The following is a 17,535-nucleotide window of genomic DNA, read 5'->3' on the forward strand; positions in this document are numbered from 1 at the left end:
CGCGCCCCGTCAGGGCACTGCGCTCAGCTCCCGCCGGGCCGAGCCCGGCCCGCCCAGCAGCGGCGGAGAGGCGCAGCGCGTCCCGCTGGGGCTGCACTCCAGAACTTCAGTGCTGTCGGTATCCTCTAAGGGTGGTTCCTTACTGAATATTATATGCGATAATTAAAGTAATAGAGAGAATAAAGTCCGCGCCTATGTTGGAAATATGAACTGGCTAATAAGTATCTTTAATAACAATAATAATAAAGTTTGAAAAGAGCTGGAGAATTGGACAAAATCACACAGTCCCTTGTTCCACAGTTATCATGCAAATCAGACAGCACAAGGTCTGCTTCCTGGACGGCGCAGAAAATTGGCAGTACCCTGACATTTTTGTCTTTGATCACTGGTTTGGGTTCAATCTGGGACGGTGACAGTTACTTGCTTGGCACAGACGAGAGTTGGGTGGTTTCAGGCCAAAGCACAATTGGCCACATCATAAACCAATGACAGCTATTTGGCAAAGCTATTTGAAAAGGGAGGGCAAGGCTTTGTCTGAGCAGTGAACTTGCGGTACTTATGTGGGCTTAGCTAAAGTGATGTCATTGTCTGGATCTGGTCACACTTTGGTAACTATTCCTGCATGAGTAGGGATTAACCTCTACAGCTGTAAGAGAACTTTGTGCCCATTTACAAATACGTCTGCTCTAGAAGCTGGGCTGACATCATTTTATTAGAAAAAAAATACAGCTTAGCCACTAAAAGAGAAGAGAGACTGGGAGAAGATTAGAGTAGTAGATGACATGGAAATTAATTTTGTCACTGTTAAGGCTATGAATATATGAATAAGACAATGTAAAACAAATTAGACCTGAGGCATTTGGACCATGATTTTAAGTACTTGTGACAGCAAAGTTACTAAGCATGAAAAAAATACTGCAGTATTCATGATACAGCAGCCTGATCCAGTGGTTGGAAACTGCCCGTGGCAGGGGGTTTGGAGCTTGATAATCTTTAACGTACCTCACAATCTAAACCATTCTGTGATTCTGAGCCTGTACTAGTCCTGCATCTTCTGTATTGCCCACTCTTCCCATTTTGCTGTTAATTTTTTCTCCAAAACCGAGTCTATTAAATTCATAAGCTCTCTGCTATCACAGTGGAAGAGTTGGTAGGCTATCCTCTCCTTCTGTCCAAAAGGAAACGGTGGAGGTTTGTGAGATTCGAAAGGAACAGGGTAGATGCAAGGGGCTGTGGAAAGGCAAGGGGTCCTGAGGCTTTAAAAAAAAGGACAGGAAGTGTCCCCTTGCACCGAGCACTGGAGCTGCATACACAAGGTGCTTCCAGAGACAGGAAAGGTCACGTTGGCTGGAAGGCTGGAGAAGAAATGACAGTCCTAGTATAGTCACCAACTCCTCTAACCCCTTAACCAAAAGAGTACATTATGTCATGCAATCACACTTTTTTTCATATAGTACCATGAAGGATTTAGGCAGTATCATCCATGTCTGACATGCTGGTTTATTTCTTAATACACTGAGCTGCAAAACTGTTTTATCAGTGTTCATTGAGATCTGCTCCACGCTCTGCATAAGGTTAGGAAATGCAGAGGTGCAGAAAATATATGCTATTTTATTTTGCCATGGGACATTTTTAGCCATGCACGAATAGATTAATACTGAATGTGGCCCCAAACTCACAGAGCTGTGAGTTAGGGGCTTGTTAGGAAGACTTGGAGGGTTGTCCCTCAACTCAACGTCTTGCATGTGGACACTGTGATCTCTGAGGTAGCTGACTATGTTTGCAGCAGTGTGTTTGCAAGTTCTTTAAATGCCTAATAAGACCGGGCTTATAAAAAGACTCCTTTGTATCTGGATTGTAATTTCCACTTCACACCTATTGCATAGGCTGTACCTCCCAGAAATAGCTCATCTAAGGACATGTGTTATTTAGGTGAATTAAAGTTGAGTTACGAGGGTAAAAAAACATGATTCAGTATGCTACTACCTGCCTTTTCCTGGCTTTAAGTTCCAGATTACTGCTCCCAAGTCATTCATCTACTTACTTTGTCACTTTGCCATCTACAAATTGAGTTAAATATAGAAACAAACTGAGGGGCTGACTGAGAATATTGCACATTCCTGCATATATATGAATGTTGAATGTTCCAAGTGTCATTAGTTCCATAAGAAAAAAACTGAGATATAAGTTGGGATACTGTTTGTAAAGGTAATCTTTATCTGAGGCTGCTTTCTAGGGTTATCACTGTTTTACATGAATCTGATTAAAGCAAGCAACTGTATTCCTTTAAACCTGTTACCCCTGCTATGAGCAGCGGAATTTACCTAACTCCTCAGAGATAGGTGGCTACATTTCTAGAAGATGTAAGAGGAGCTGCAAAAAGAGGAGAGTCCCAGATTTCTAGCAGTTTTGCTTTATGCTCTTTCCAATTTCTAAGCATAGATTAACCGCCCCAGTACTGCAACTTCCGCTCTGAATTTCCTGAAATGATATGACCTTGAAAATAAACAGTCTGTGAAATTTTTCCTTGCTGTTCTACTGAGTTCTGGAATGAGAAGGAATATTTTAAGCTTCTGATGATGCTTTCCTCATTTAATAGCAACTCTTCCAACTTTCCATTAATGGGAATCCATACACACACATCTTCATGTTTTAGGGTACGGAAGTTTCTTCATACCACACTGGATACAAGAAAACACATTTCTAGACTCAAAGCAGTTGACCTTGAACTGGTCCATCTTCTACATAGAATTTTGATGTACAGAATTTCCCATTAGGACCAGGGTAAACTTGAGTTCATCCCAGGAATATAAAGCATGCTTCTCATTTAGAGCTCCTTATTTCCTTATGAAAGATAGCAGCCACTATGTTTTCACTAGTGGGTCTATTATAGGTTTACCTGTCTGGGACTACAAGACAAGAAACTGTTCTAGCTCTTCACCATTCTGTGCCATGAATGTACTTGACTGTACATGTTTCTGCACATATTTCCTTCTGACATTACAGCATAAAGCCAATAGATGTATCATTACTTCTACATAAACATGGTGTTTTAGCTTCAATTTAATTCTTGTTTTTATTAAGATTCTCATTCATAACACCTGTAGTGATCAGCTGAACTGAGAGCATACGAAAGTACAATCAGAAGTGCCAGGGCTAGAATGCTTAGCAGCCCTTAGTTACTCACTAACTCACCTTATATCTTATTCCAGAAGAAATCAGGAAGTCTGAGACACCTAGAAAGCCCCAGAGATTCAGGATTGCAATCTCCCAACTCACTTTTGAAAAATTCAGGACTCTGACAGATGATTTCTGGCCAATAACCAACAGCTGCAGAGTTAGACAAGTAACATCTTGAACTGATGCAGCTGCTTACTTGGTAAATGTGAGCCAAGTCTCTTAAGTCAATTTTTACTTTTTCTTAAGTCAGTATACTTTCCACTTATTAAATTTAGTGACCTAACTGCTCAAAGTTAACTCATGCTTTTTTATGCCTAAGTCAACAGTGGAACCAAACTGAACTACTTGCTTTTCAAAGGGTATTAGGTGTTAGGACTTTCTGAAAAGTCATTCTCCATTGAAAGTGTAAGAAGTCATCACTGCTAAGTCACTATTTGTTTGAGGAGTTATATTGGAAACTAAATCACATTTGGCAACATATCATAAATTCATATTGGAAAATAGTTTGTCTGGAATAGAAATACTTCAAAATCTGCCAATTTTTTTAAATCTTTGGCAGTATTCACGTGCTTGCAGATTTTGGTTTTTGCCTCAAAGGCATGTTTTCATCATGCCTACTTTCCTTGTAATGCCCCTGGCTGGCATTCTGCCTGGTAGATGTTTGCAGGATGGGGCCTCAGGCCTTCCAGACTCACAGCACAGCTAGACACCCTCGGGTGCAGGACCATACAGTGTTTGTGAACAGCTGATGTTCAAGTCTGTAGATGTGCGTAGCAAGTGAGCAAAATAACTTATACCTCTTATAATACGTGATGCTTGTTCTTCACCAAAGTTAAGTAAAGTTTCAGTAAGGAGAACAGACAAATTCCAGTTTCTCCAGTAGACCCTTACATGCCTGGTTTCACAATTCACTTGCTCCAGTTGCTAGGAATAAGCGTAGCAAAAATCAAGGTGAAAGTCCTGGATGAACATCTAATTGGAGTACCAAATTTTCTGACACTTAAAAGAACCTGATCTACTAAGACAGTTCCTTTGGTTTGTAACTGATTTGTCTGAGCCCTTTCGCATACAGCACATGCAATATAGACAAATGAATATGACAGATGCTACAGTACAGTCACGTGGTAGAAGGTGGCCAGTGCAGTATGTGGATGCCAAGAATAAGCAGCTTGAATAAACTTACAGCCTATAATTCTGGAAAAAGTAATAATTCTGGAAAAAGTATAATTCTGGAAAAAGTCATTTACCTGGGAAAATGAGATGCTGACAAGCTCCAGGGACAGGGTTCTTGTTTATCTGTGTTATGCAGAGCTTATCCAGGATGTCAGTATTCTTGGTAGTCCTATCTCAGTAATACTGAACCACAATTCAGTTACCTCTGATCTTTCTATCTTGTGGGCTGAAACAGCATACAGGAGTATATTGTGCCTCAAGGTTCATTCTTAAAATGCTTGAGTTGAACTGTAGTGGTTGCTGAAGCTCATGCTTTCTGCTCACCTCATCTGTTGAGCTAGTTCAACTGCTTGGACAAGAAGCAGGATAAGGACACAATCTGAATAAATAAAGATGGTTGAAGTGAAAAGAGCCATTTACCGTAAATGCTTGATATGCATTTGATAATGCAGTGGCACAGCAGAAAAGGAAATACTACTAGTCAACTCTCAGCTTGATGCTCATTCTACAGAATAAACTTCATTGACTTCTGCTTGAGTAGGAATTCTCAGCCTAATGGAAAATCTAAAGGCCATGAAAAAATGACTGCAGAACAGCCTACCAGTCCTTTTACCTGAGTGAGAAAAGGAGAGGAAAATCATGTAGGACAACAAAATTCCAGATTTGCTGTAGTACACTTAGATGCTGATATATCTGGAAGAGCAAGTTTCCACTTATGCTTTGAGTTAGGAATCAGTGAATTCATCTCTCTGGCTGGACTGCAAACAGTTCAGATTTCACAGTGTAACATTTTTGAACAGCAGCAAGGAACATTTTAATTTATTATGTTGGCTAATGGTAGGTTCTTTTCTGAAAAGCAATGAATATTTGTACAATCTCTTACAGAGATGAAGCAAGAGGCATAGGGGAAAAAATACGATATGCCTCTAATAATACAGGAGTTCCTTTCAAATCATGCTTATGAGTTAGCCAGAATGTGTCTCAGAATAGTAATTTATTTTTAATGTCGCTCCGCTGTACTGCATACAATTTATCATAAATGCTCCATGAGATTAAGCATACTTTTATCAGTTTAGGCTTGTGTTTAGCAAACTCTTGTCCATCACGGGCATTGTTATTGTCAGTCAGCAGAAGATAGAGTTTAGTCTAAGTATTAAATGTCCTTCCTTAATGAAAAGTGGTATTGGTTCTAGTTTGGTCACTTAACTTTTTAGAGATGCCATTGAAAGCTGTAAAGTATACTTTCTGTTTTAATCTCCTGACTAGCATCAATGCTGTTTGGTATTTTTGAGAATTTTAGCTATCTTGTTCACTATTACCTTTGCTCAAAGCTTAGTACACTAACTATAAATAAAAATAAGCCACAAATAAAATGTTGACTTACTTGATTTATCAATATGAAAGCAGAGATCTACTGCTCCGATACTGTTGATCACAGAAAGATGAGACAACAAAATTAAATCACTTTTGTGAGATCAATCACAAAATCATGAATTCACCACTGCACCTTTAGGTGGACTTGCTTTTAAATATAAACATTTGGAGCTTTTACTGAGTATAGAATAATCAGCCTGATTTTTATATTTATTTTACAGTTGACTTACTGCTAAGTCTGAATGAAAAGCAAACAAACAAACCCCACAATGACCAATGATGTTCACAACACATCACAACACAATGATGTCTTTCAAAATCAGGGTCTTTACAGAAGTTATGCTGATTCTGGCTAGGAAACAAGTGGTCAATTCCTGCATAATGACTTTTTAAAATTTCTTGTCATTTATTGACATGAATCAGCTATACGTTTTGTCAGTACACATAATTACCCTCAAAATGGACTGAAAAAAAACAAACAAAAAGTAGCCACTCATATGTTGCTGGGTGTCCTTTACTGTCATGCTGTTTTATGTCACGGGTAAGAGCAGAAATGGCATTGGCCAGACAGATGAGTATCCTCCAAAATAATTGTGAGCTTTTACAAAACACATTATCAGTCCAGCAGAGGCCCAAAATACTTAAGAAATTCTGCTGGCTTATTAACTGGTATTAACTTCTGGACAAAGTTTTATGGGAGGAAAGAAAGGATTTCGCTGATGAAAATCTTAGGACTGACATAGAATCAGTATTTGATTAGTAGAGGTTTGCCGAATGTAGTCATTAGCTCTTCGTATACTTCTCCCTCACATTCCATTTGTCTTTTCTCTTCTTCTAAATCTCTCTTCAACTGTTATTTTGGGATTTTTGTTTGTTTGTTTGTTTGTTTTGTGGTGGTTTATTTATTTATTTATTTTTTCTTTGGAGAAAGTCTGTTGCACAGAATAATCTCCATCTTGTCACTAAGTTACTCTAGTGTATGCTTCCAATTACAGCCCAAACAACTTTCACAGTTAAAGCTAAATGGGTTAGAGCTGAAAGACAAAGTAATTGTTATCAACTAACAGGATTATCTTTAAACTTTTCAGGGGAAGGAGGATAGGAGAGATCCATATTAACTTGTCAATTCAAAAGAGCTCAATGTTGAACAGAACTCAGCAGAAACAGCACATTTCCCTAAAAACTAAATTCATCTTAATTTCACTTGTGCAAAATCCATGTCCTCAACTGCCCCCAGTATGCTTCAAAACTACACAAACTCATGTTAAGAGTTTGTCCAAGCCAATTCTTAAAAATGTGTTTTATAGGTCCACAGGCTAGCTAGCTGTGTTTTTCTACCTACCTCCACATGGGCTTCTTAATGATAAGCTAACTTACCCAGCTACTTTTGATATCATTCCGAGGATATTTTAAACAGAAATCTTACTCAAGTGAACTATTTTAACAAGATTTTTATTGAAAACATACACAAAGACAACATGTTATTTAGGTTCTGAATGTACATATTACGGAATATTCCTATTAGAGAAGAATATTTTGAGAAAATGCAAAATACAACCGGCATATGCTGCAGTTAACATAACTAAGGCATTTAGGCTTAATAGCAGGTTTTACCTTGTGTGTGTGTCTATTTATATACACAAACACATACACACAGGTTATCTGATTTGGAACTGTACAGTGCTATGCATTCTGGTGTTTTTTTTTTTCTTTTCTATTTTTTCCCCTACACTAAATAAAGCCTTTGTCCAAATAGTAGTAGTTGTTCACAGAACAGCAGTAATAACCTACTCTTCAAGAGTTTGCTTACAATTACAAAACTAATGATGCAAAAAACAACAACAAACAAAAAAACACAGATCTTCATGGGAAAGTTTTCTTACCAAATGAGGCTCAAGTAAGAAAAACACTAGTTTGAAAAGGCACCGTGGAGACAGGTTTTAATACATTAAATACAACATGAATCATTCACAATAACAAGTTTAGTGTTTCTGGGGAACTTTTGTAAATACAACACAGTTGGTCACACAAAAATGTTTCTGTTGATTTGTCTTGGCAACTCAGATTCATCAACAGTGTAACAGCATAACAGCTTTGTTCCCATCTGACAGAAAATAATGGCAGTTCTGCAAGGCAAACGTTAAACCTGACCGTATGTATTTATTAATTCCACAGTGTTTTGACAGATTATAGGGATGCAACTTAAAGGATGCTGACACGCTCACTGAGGGCTTTCATTTCTGTTTCTTGTAGCGTGGTGTTTTCATTGTGGTTAGCGCTTGGACTGATAAGGTGTGCTGGATACTGCAGTCCGTGTTCTCCTGAATACTGTTCCCATCGAGAGTCATCACTTTCATGGGTGATATAACGCTCCCCCATTTTACATTCAAGCTCCCTTAAATCTAACCAGGTTTGATAGTCCTGAAATAAAGTAGTAGGATTTGTTTTAACGTTTCTAAAATAAATGACATTCCTTTCTACTACCAATAATTTGCAAAGTGCTATTAACTTGTCAATCTGCATCCCTATTGCCCCAGAACAGAGAAATTATACAATTAATAAATATGAAATCTACCTATAGAAATATGTATATTCAGGTATGTTTGAATCATTGATTTTATTAAACTCTGCTATTAGTATGGATGTATTACAGGTTGTTTTGCTGAATGTATAAATAGCCTACAAATTTCTGAGATGCAAGGCATGGTGATAAAACAATTCCTTGTCACCCTGTCTGAGGGAAGGAAGGCCCTACAGTGGGATCTGGACATTGGGCAGAGGCCAATGGGATAAAATTCAACAAGATTAAGTGTCAGGTCCTGTATTTTGGTCACAGCAACCCCAGGCAACCCTACAGGCTTGGGGCAGAGTGATTGGAAAGCTGTGTGGAATAAAAGGATCTAAGGGTACTGATCAACATCAGTGAGCCAGCAGTGGGCCCCGGTGGCCAAGAAGGCCAATGGCATCTTGGTTTGTATCAGAATTAGTGTAGCCAGCAGGACCAGGGAGGTGATCATCTCCCTCTACTCAGCCCTGGCGAGGCCACACCTCAAGTACTGTGTTCAGATTCAGGCTCTTCACTACAAGAAAGACACTGAGGCCCTGGAGTGTGTCCAGAGAAAGGCAGTGAAGCTGGTGATGGATGTGGAGAACAAGTCTTGTGAGGAATGGCTCAGGGAAATGGGATTGTTTAGTCTGGAGAAGTGGGTGCTAAGTGAATCAGGGTAGTATCTAGGCAATTAGATAATGCAAGTTAAAAGACTATATAGGCTTATTTCCACCATTATATATATATATTTATATATATATATATATACGTATATACACACACACACACACACAAACATATATATATAGATATAAATGCTCTTAGTGGACAAACAAGATAAATTACTCTTGCAGTGTATTTTGAAAACATGAGAGAGATTAGTATTGGAATCTTGTACTTCAAAAATTAATTAGAATCTATTGGTAAAGAAGTATGTCATTCTCGGGATCAGAAAGCACCTTCAAGTTTGTAGATTTGTTTAGATTCTATTGTATTTAAGGATAAAAATGTTTTATATACTGGAAGCCTAAATACATAGGAAGAAACATGGAGTTTGTAGCAATACCTGTAACCAGGGGTGGCTTAACGTTTTGTCCACACTGTAGCGCTTTCTCATTTTCACTTGCAACAAATTATTTATCAGATCAATAGCTGGAAAAAAAAATAATAATAATAAAAAAAAATTGGAGCAAATGAATTGAAATGTATTTGTTTCAACTAAGGCATACAAACAGAGCCAGACAAACGTGGTAGTTGTAAAACAAGGGCAGTTATCCCTCCTCTCTCCAGCTTTTTACAAACTGCATTCACTGTTGATGTTTCTGAAGATAACCATGCAAACCTTCCTAATAGAATTACATTTGTTTTACTAAACAGCTGCCTGCTAGCTACTATATTATCTACCTCTTTGCAGGCAGGTAGCAAAGACTGAAGACAATTCTCACCCAGCACCTCCTGAAGTGAAAAAAACTCGTGTTAGCGAGGAGAACATGATAATTCAGGTACTACAGCAGTTTACAGCAGACATACATGCACATTTCTTTGAGACTCAGTATCGCTGTTGAAGTGACATTGTTGGACGACTGAGAGCAGCACCTTCAAGGCACAGAATGGAAGAACCAGGGTTTGGGAGTCAGCAATTTCAAAATACTACTATTCCTCACAGTTTGGTACTTGAGAATTTCTCTCTCACCCAAGAGGGAAAAGACAGATTAACCCTGTTGCTCTGGAAAACAAACAAGTTTTCAGAGTGCCTCCATATGGTCCTTATGGGCATTCACTGGCTTTCCAGTTCCACACCCACTCCTCAGACATTTTGAAAAGGAAGAAAAAAAAGACTTAGAGAACAGCATACTAACTCTCCCTTAGTGCACTAACAGAGAGATGGTAGCTAAAAATCTATTTGTCCACAGAAGAGAAAATAAAATTTGGACCATCTTCTCTAGGAAAAACATAGTTCAGGATTTTCCATTGATCTGCCACATGACAATTTTGGCTTAATTCAGGCCTCTGTCTGGTCTTTTGCCAGACATTAGCATATAAAAATGCACATGCAGGATCCTCTCTTACTTACAGCTGAGTAATTTCACATCTGTCAAGCATGCAGCCTGTTTTCACCAGTGTTAGTGGTTGTTTCCAACTTTGACCTTTCAGTCCACCAAATTTGTATTATCTCGAAAGATTTAAACAGTATTTCGATACTGTTGAATATAAGGGCAGAATTCTTTGAAAACATTTGTTCCTCTGCTTGTACATATATTTTACCCAATGTGTCTTCTCTGTGTTGACCATTCTTTTGAACTTCATAAGCCTCAAAACTAAAACTATGTAAGGTTTTGTAAGGTTTTAGATTACTCATGGCATGTTTCATTCTCTGGAATTTTTGTAAATCTTTGTATTCCTATTTTTTTTTTTTTTTTTTTTTTTTGGTCAACCACAAACAGATTGAAATACTGTTTAAATTTCACAGATGTGAAATTACTCAGCTATAAGAGAGAATCCTGCATGCACATTCTTATGTACTAATATCTAGCAAAAATCCAGACAGAGATCTGAATGAAGCCAAAATTGTCATGTAGCAGATGAATGAATTCAGAAGCATAAAATGGCTTGACAACACCTGAAGACAGAGAGAACAGAAATAGCAGGATAGACAAAGATTACCACAAAAATTACCTCTATACAGTTATTTCTTCCAATTCTATTTTGACATACAAATACATACTCAGTTTTCAGCAAGTAGTCATCCAAAGATGAGATGCCATTGGAAAATGTAGGAAAATGCTATTGCATTTTGGGGATGGAAATTAGTGAAGACATTTCATGGATGAGTGCTCCACTTGGGAAATGATGCTCATGGTACAGTTTTGAATGGATAATCAACTGAGAAAAAATATTTGTCAGGGATATAAAAATTGAAAACTCTTAAATTTTATAGGCTAATTTTCAATAGGGGAAGAGGACAGAAATTCTGTTCATCCATAATCCTAGCCTGTTAAAATTCTGAAGTATGTTAGCATGCAAAAATTGAAGCAAATTTTAATTCTCTTAGATGGTAGCCTAACTCTTGCAAGTTTGCTGAATTTTATGTTTATGCCTGCTATTACTAAGGCATGTACTGTTGTCTCTGGATGAAGTTACCATCATTAGAATCTACTGGTAATGTAAGATTTACAGTCAATTGTTAAGAGTGCCTGAATCCTTTTCGATGTATGAGAAGAAAGCACCAAGTAAAGGAGAACAAATATTTACATTACTTTTACCCCGGTGGTGGGGTCTACTTCTGGTGACCAGGATCTACTACAGGCCAACTGACCAAGGGGACTCTGTTGACGAGGCCTTCCTGCTTCAGCTATAGGGAGCATGATGTTCACAGGCTCTCATCCAGATGGAGGATTTCCACCACCTGGATGTCTGCTGGGAAAGTAACAGGGTGGGCTGCAAGCAATTGAGGACACTCCTGGAATCTGCTGAGGATAACTTCCTGGACCAGATATGTATTGGACAGACCAACCAGCAGTGAAGTGCTACTGGACCTAGTGTTCACCAATGCAGAGGATCTCATTAAAGAGGTTAAAATTTCAGGCAATTTGGGCTGTAGCAACCATGCTCGGATTGCGTTTTTGATCTCAATATATGATATATATATAATATATAATATGGGCTTGTAAAAGAGCAGATTCAGGACCCTGAACTTCAGGAGAGCAAAATTCTGTCTGCCTAAGGCATTATTGGATGAGATCCCTTGGGAAACTGCCCTTTTGGACATAGAAACAGAACAGAGCTGGCAGTTCTTTAAGGATACCTTTCTGAAAGAACAAGAGATTTCCATTCCCCAACACGTTTTTCGTGTGTTAAATTTCTCCTAGATAAATAAAGTTTGATAGAGATATGTTGATAAATTTTTATTTATGGTTATTAGATTGGAGATAATGTTTAACCTCAAATTTTAGCTCCAGGAGTAATACTTGGATAGAGATCTAGATTCCAGTTCTCTGTTTTAAGAATCACGGATCTGTTCAGATTTAGACTTGTGTTTACCACAACAGAACAGCCCATCAATTAGCAATTTCAAGTATATAATGAAATGACAATGTATAAGCAGATTTTAACATTATGATTTATTAAAGTGTGCTCTTTCTCCTACATGCTTGCAGCCTGATATCCGTTTACTCTTAACGAAGGCTGTGACTGTGTAGAAGGATAGATAACAGTCTGGTAGGTGAGTTTTCTGTAGGTGCTCTACTCAATCTTCACCTTTGAATGTAGAAATTGATCTCGTGTCTACCACAGCAGAACTTGTGGAGACAATTTCTTGCAGCTTCTTCTGTGTTGACTGCTATTTGCTTATCTCTAGCGCCAGAAAAAGCATTGCTGCCAACAGATTCTGTCAGCTTACATATCAGGGGTGTGTGGAGGTTCATGAGGACATCAGTGTGCAATTGTGCAGATTTATGGTTTTTTTTTTTCCTTAATATTTTCGACAGATATTATAAAACTTCTTCTACTGCTGAGATAAAACTGTCACATGCAGGAAATGTCTAAAGCATCTAATATGACAAAACAGAGACATTTCATTATGAAATATCATAGCACCTTGAAATTTCCCTTTTTTTTTTTTTCTTTCCTTTTTACTGATTTGTACAGGGGAAAAAATACATGAAAGCAGAACACACTTTTTTGGCATTCATATACATACAACCACAATATTGGATATTACCTTCATGAGAGATTTCTTTCCAAGGGTTGGGTGGATACATGAAAGCAGCATTCTGGATTTGGTCATGTATGTCTTCATCTTCATTGAATGGAAAGGTACCGCTGAGGCTTACATAAATTATAACACCCACAGACCACATATCCAGAGATCTGTTGTAGCCTTTATTCCTCAGCACTTCTGGAGCAAGGTAGGCTGGTGTTCCTACAACTGAACGCCTGAAGGATTTCTCCCCAATGATTCGAGCAAAGCCAAAATCACAGAGTTTTACCTGTTTAAAGAGAATTGCTATAGTAAACAAAATTTTTATTATAAAATACAGTTGACATACTTTTATCGTGGTTTAGTTGTACAATGCATCTCTACTGTTCCTTCAGGAAACTTTATTTCTTTTAACCTTCTCTAAGTCCACCAAGGTGTTAGACTAGATTACCAATTCATTGCATTCCTTCATGTCATAAATAAACTGTAGTAGAGTGAAAGCAAAAACACACAACAGCTTAGAATGAAGAGAATGAAGTTTTGGAAGGGTCTAACAGCTTAGATTCCTTCCAAACAGAAGAGCTGCTTTATAGAGGACCTTTTCCTGAATGAATCAAGTTGACAAAAGTTAGTTCTTGAATCATCACTTTTTTGGACATTCAAATCTAATAATTTCGTGTAGTTCCTGGAATCAATACAGACAGATGCTTTTGTTTGTTTATAAAATAATCAGTGTTAGCACTTATTAATTAAAATTATTTATTTTAAAGGGAATTTTCTACTTGCCTGTGGGAAAGGATCTGCCGATGCCAATAATACATTTTCTGGTTTGAGGTCACAATGAACTATATTTTTGAAATGAAGATGTCTTAAAGCAACAAGGATCTGTGAAGAAACAAATCAGAATGAAATTCAGTTTTAAACGTTGTATATTTGGGGGGTTTATATTATTTTGATCGCAACAGTGACTAGAGGATCTAGAACTGCTGTAGAGAGAAACAACCCAACAAGAATGTAACTTTCTCAACAGTGTCCACAGGGCAAGAAAAAAAAGGTCAGCTATGTTTCACTGTTTGAAATATGATTGTTCCCTCTTCAAAGACCTGACGTTCTAAATAACTTTGGGAAACTGCATTGTGAGTACTTTTCTTCATTTGTTTTGTTGTTGTTGTTGAAACTTTTAACACAGAAACACCTGCAAAAAGGCCCTCCAGATATAAATTATTCACTCAAAAATTTTCACAGAAAAATTTTGTGATCCAATTTAAGAATTTTCTTGAGGTGATAAAACAAAGAGCCTTGCATGCATTTTTATGCTATTATGTGCAACAAAATGCCAAGGAAGTGTAACAGACATCCATCCTATCTCTGGGGTTTTAACTTCATTCCTTCTGTCTGGTCAGAGGTTGCCAGAATTTCCCACTCTATTAGAACAGGCAATGGGTAGAGGCTGAATGAACCCATTATGGCAAGAAAACAAGTTCTAAAGCTGGTGGCGGTTTTACCTATGAAAGTCTGAAAGCTAGAGAACCTGTTATGTTCAATTTCTAATAATAAACTTCCACTGTAACACAACTGTTCCTGCTCCTTTCTTTTTCTTGCCTTAACAGAAAAACAGGCTGCTGTGACTCTGAGGTGGCTCATTACTCAGTTGTATATCTAAATTTAAACATATTGTGGGCAGCCAAGGAAACAATATGATAACATGACAACAAGAACAACAACAACAAAAAACCAACCAAAAAACAGATCACATTGTTAACAGATGTCATACAGGAAGACAGACTCATTTTATCAGAAGTAGTGCTGAGATCCAGTCTCAATGCACAAAAGAGGCACAGAAGCTCATAGCATAAACTACAATGGTTAGGTATGGGGAAATTCAAAAGGCTCAAATTTCTTTCTGCAGTTCTTCAATGGTTTGCTATTTGTGTTTTCAAGTCCTGTCTTGAGCTTAATCCGTCAAGCATAAGAGAACCTGTAACTTGATGGCTCTCCCATCCAGCAGCCAGGCAATTGCACATGTACCTATGGCCAGGTCCTCTTAATGGTTTACTAGATATCAGATAATGTACACAAAGATGTATGTACCCTTCCTGATATTATATTAGAATCATTCTAATAATATTATTATCATTCTGTGATTATTATCCAGGCTTTTATGAATGAAGGAGAAAAATTATGTCAAAATCAAAACATAAGGAACAGTGATAACAACTGTAAATATCTTTATAGGTCTATGATCAATTACTTACCTGAGTAATTAAAAACTTCGTTATTCTCTCTGGCAATCTGCCCTTTTCACTTGATAAGATCATCTCTAGCATGTCTCCGTGGAGTTTTTCCATAACAACAAACACCCTTTCTGGTGTCTCAAACATGCACTCCAAATTTACAACCCCAGGATGATGAAGATTCTAGTAAAAGTAAATGCAACATTTGAACAACACAGATGTCCCTATATGATTAGTAGGCTTTATGATTACATAAATAACCTCCAGGCTCCCCTAAAACAAAAAATATTTCAGTTTTTCTTAATTTAAATTCAATACTTCATCTGTAGGCAACAGGCATGACATTTCTAGGGATGGTATAAGAGAATGCATTAACTTAAAATTAGTTAAACATACATTATTGTGCCTGGTGCTTTAGATTGCAGAGATTATAGATCCTAACATAACATTCACAGTACTATTAGTCTTGACTTATTCATGCTGATTAGGCTGCAAAAATACTAGAATTTTCAGCAAAAAACATTATCAACTGGAATAATTACATTATCTGGTATTTATTCCTTTTCCATTTCAGGGGAGTTGGACTAGGTGACCTTTAAGAGTTTCTTCCATCTCAAAAGATTCTATGATTTATAGGAATGAAAAATAATAGTAAAATACCTGTAAAATTGCAACCTCATTACGAAGTTGACTTTCCTGTTTAGTTGGAAACCTTAGTTTGTCTATTATTTTAATGGCAACATCTCTTCCTGTTTTGCGATGTTTTCCTGCATTAATAAAACAGAAGGCCTTCATCAATTAACATGATTAATTCTGAAAAGCGGTCCACTTCTATTCGATTGTAGAAATGATCACAAGTAAGTGGCAATTATGTACAACCATGCACAACAAAGTAATTCCCAGAGCAAGTCTGCTGCAGGTTAAATAAATCATTAGAAGATTTCTTCCATTTCCTTTTTCACTTCCCTTTTACAAGCGAACTTTTTCTCACCTGACAAAGCTGTTGAAACATGTAAGGAATACAAGAATATAAGAAATTTAGTTTTGCCTTTTAGCAATATAGATGTAAAATTAACTTTCTCATGTACTTTTTCCTTTTCATATACTTAAAACAGAGTTCTTTGCAACTGGCAGGCTTCAGTGGTAGTTCCAGAGTAGCAAATAATGAAATAGGTGATTGCCTTCAAGAATCTAAGTTCCTGTCCCAGTTTTATCAGAGACCCACAGAGATTTTTTCAGTGAGAATGTACAGTTAGTTATCACTCAGTTGTCTCAAACAACTATACCTAAGCACCCTCCTCAAAACTGCTGAAAAAATGAGGAACAAAATGGAGGAGAAACAGAACATGAAAGAAAGAAATAATCCAAACAAACTATTAAGAACAAAGAAAAAAAAAATCATAGAGTCGTGCCAAAAAAATAGCAAGAAGAAGTGATAATTTTTTCCCCCTTCTTTCATTATCTAAGAAATATACATCCATTCTCTCAAAGAGAGACAGTTCTGTACTTTGGGGTCTGCAATACTACAGCTACATTAATACATTACATTATGACATTACTAGTTATTTAGTATACTGACCTGTTATCGGCAGAAAACTCCATAGTAAAAAAAGACCTTGTTAACAGTAAGTAGGGTCCATCTTTAATGAATATTACTTATGTTAAACACTGGGTAGCTAATTTCTGTAATAAAGTATTTCACAGTCCAAATACTTTCAAGTTTCCTGAACTTTTTCAGCCTTAAGCATAACTGTACAACTCACCAGAAACTTACCTCCATAAACAATTCCAAACTGTCCTGATCCCAACACCTCATCTGGGAAGATCTGGTATACAGTGCTGATATCCTGTTTTATATAAACACAACAAACATTAATCTCTGAAATATGGAAACAAAATTTGTATTTGATCAGCATGCCTACTCTACAGTACATTTCAAAACACATCTACCAGAACACTGATGCGAGTTTTCTTAAAAGAATCAATAACCACAATTGCAGTCTCATTTTAGTACAACAAAAAATATCAGACGTCTCAGTGATGACAAGAAAAGGCTTATGATAGCCTTACTAAGTTCAACAGAAATGCCACGTATTGATGACTTCTGCTTGCTTTTCTTTAGGTAATTAACAACCTGAAAGGATAGTTGTTGAATTCTGTTTTAAGCTACATAACACCTATGTGTCGTGTCTCAGGGAAAAGGTGCCATGAAATTGACTTTTTTCAGAAGTTAATAATGCTATTTGTTTGTTAATTTCTACAGTGTAAGTAGGAAAAATGGCTGATTGGAACTCTTCTCTAACATTCCTCTTTGCAAAACAGATCAA

General features: G+C 37.2%; 1 protein-coding gene across 5 annotated transcripts in view; it reads right to left on the minus strand.

Annotated features, from left to right (window-relative positions):
- Nucleotides 1–7,160: 7,160 nt before the first annotated feature.
- The window catches only part of PRKD1 (protein kinase D1), a 114,655-nt gene continuing 104,280 nt past the window's right edge, over nt 7,161–17,535 (minus strand). For 3 of the 5 annotated variants that reach the window (NM_001397204.1, NM_001397203.1, NM_001397205.1), the window contains 7 exons: nt 16,983–17,055; nt 15,869–15,975; nt 15,230–15,391; nt 13,761–13,859; nt 12,996–13,263; nt 9,342–9,427; nt 7,161–8,148 (listed from right to left, as the gene is read on the minus strand). In NM_001397204.1, the coding sequence (NP_001384133.1) occupies nt 7,930–8,148; nt 9,342–9,427; nt 12,996–13,263; nt 13,761–13,859; nt 15,230–15,391; nt 15,869–15,975; nt 16,983–17,055 (1,014 nt within the window). In that variant the 3' untranslated portion in view covers nt 7,161–7,929. Of the gene's footprint in view, nt 8,149–9,341; nt 9,428–10,964; nt 13,264–13,760; nt 13,860–15,229; nt 15,392–15,868; nt 15,976–16,982; nt 17,056–17,535 lie in introns of those variants that run through there. The other 2 variants (XM_015287359.4, NM_001031201.2) reach the window with 2 other exon arrangements.

Source organism: Gallus gallus, chromosome 5 (genome assembly GCF_016699485.2).
Source record: "Gallus gallus isolate bGalGal1 chromosome 5, bGalGal1.mat.broiler.GRCg7b, whole genome shotgun sequence".
Lineage (NCBI taxonomy): Eukaryota > Metazoa > Chordata > Aves > Galliformes > Phasianidae > Gallus > Gallus gallus.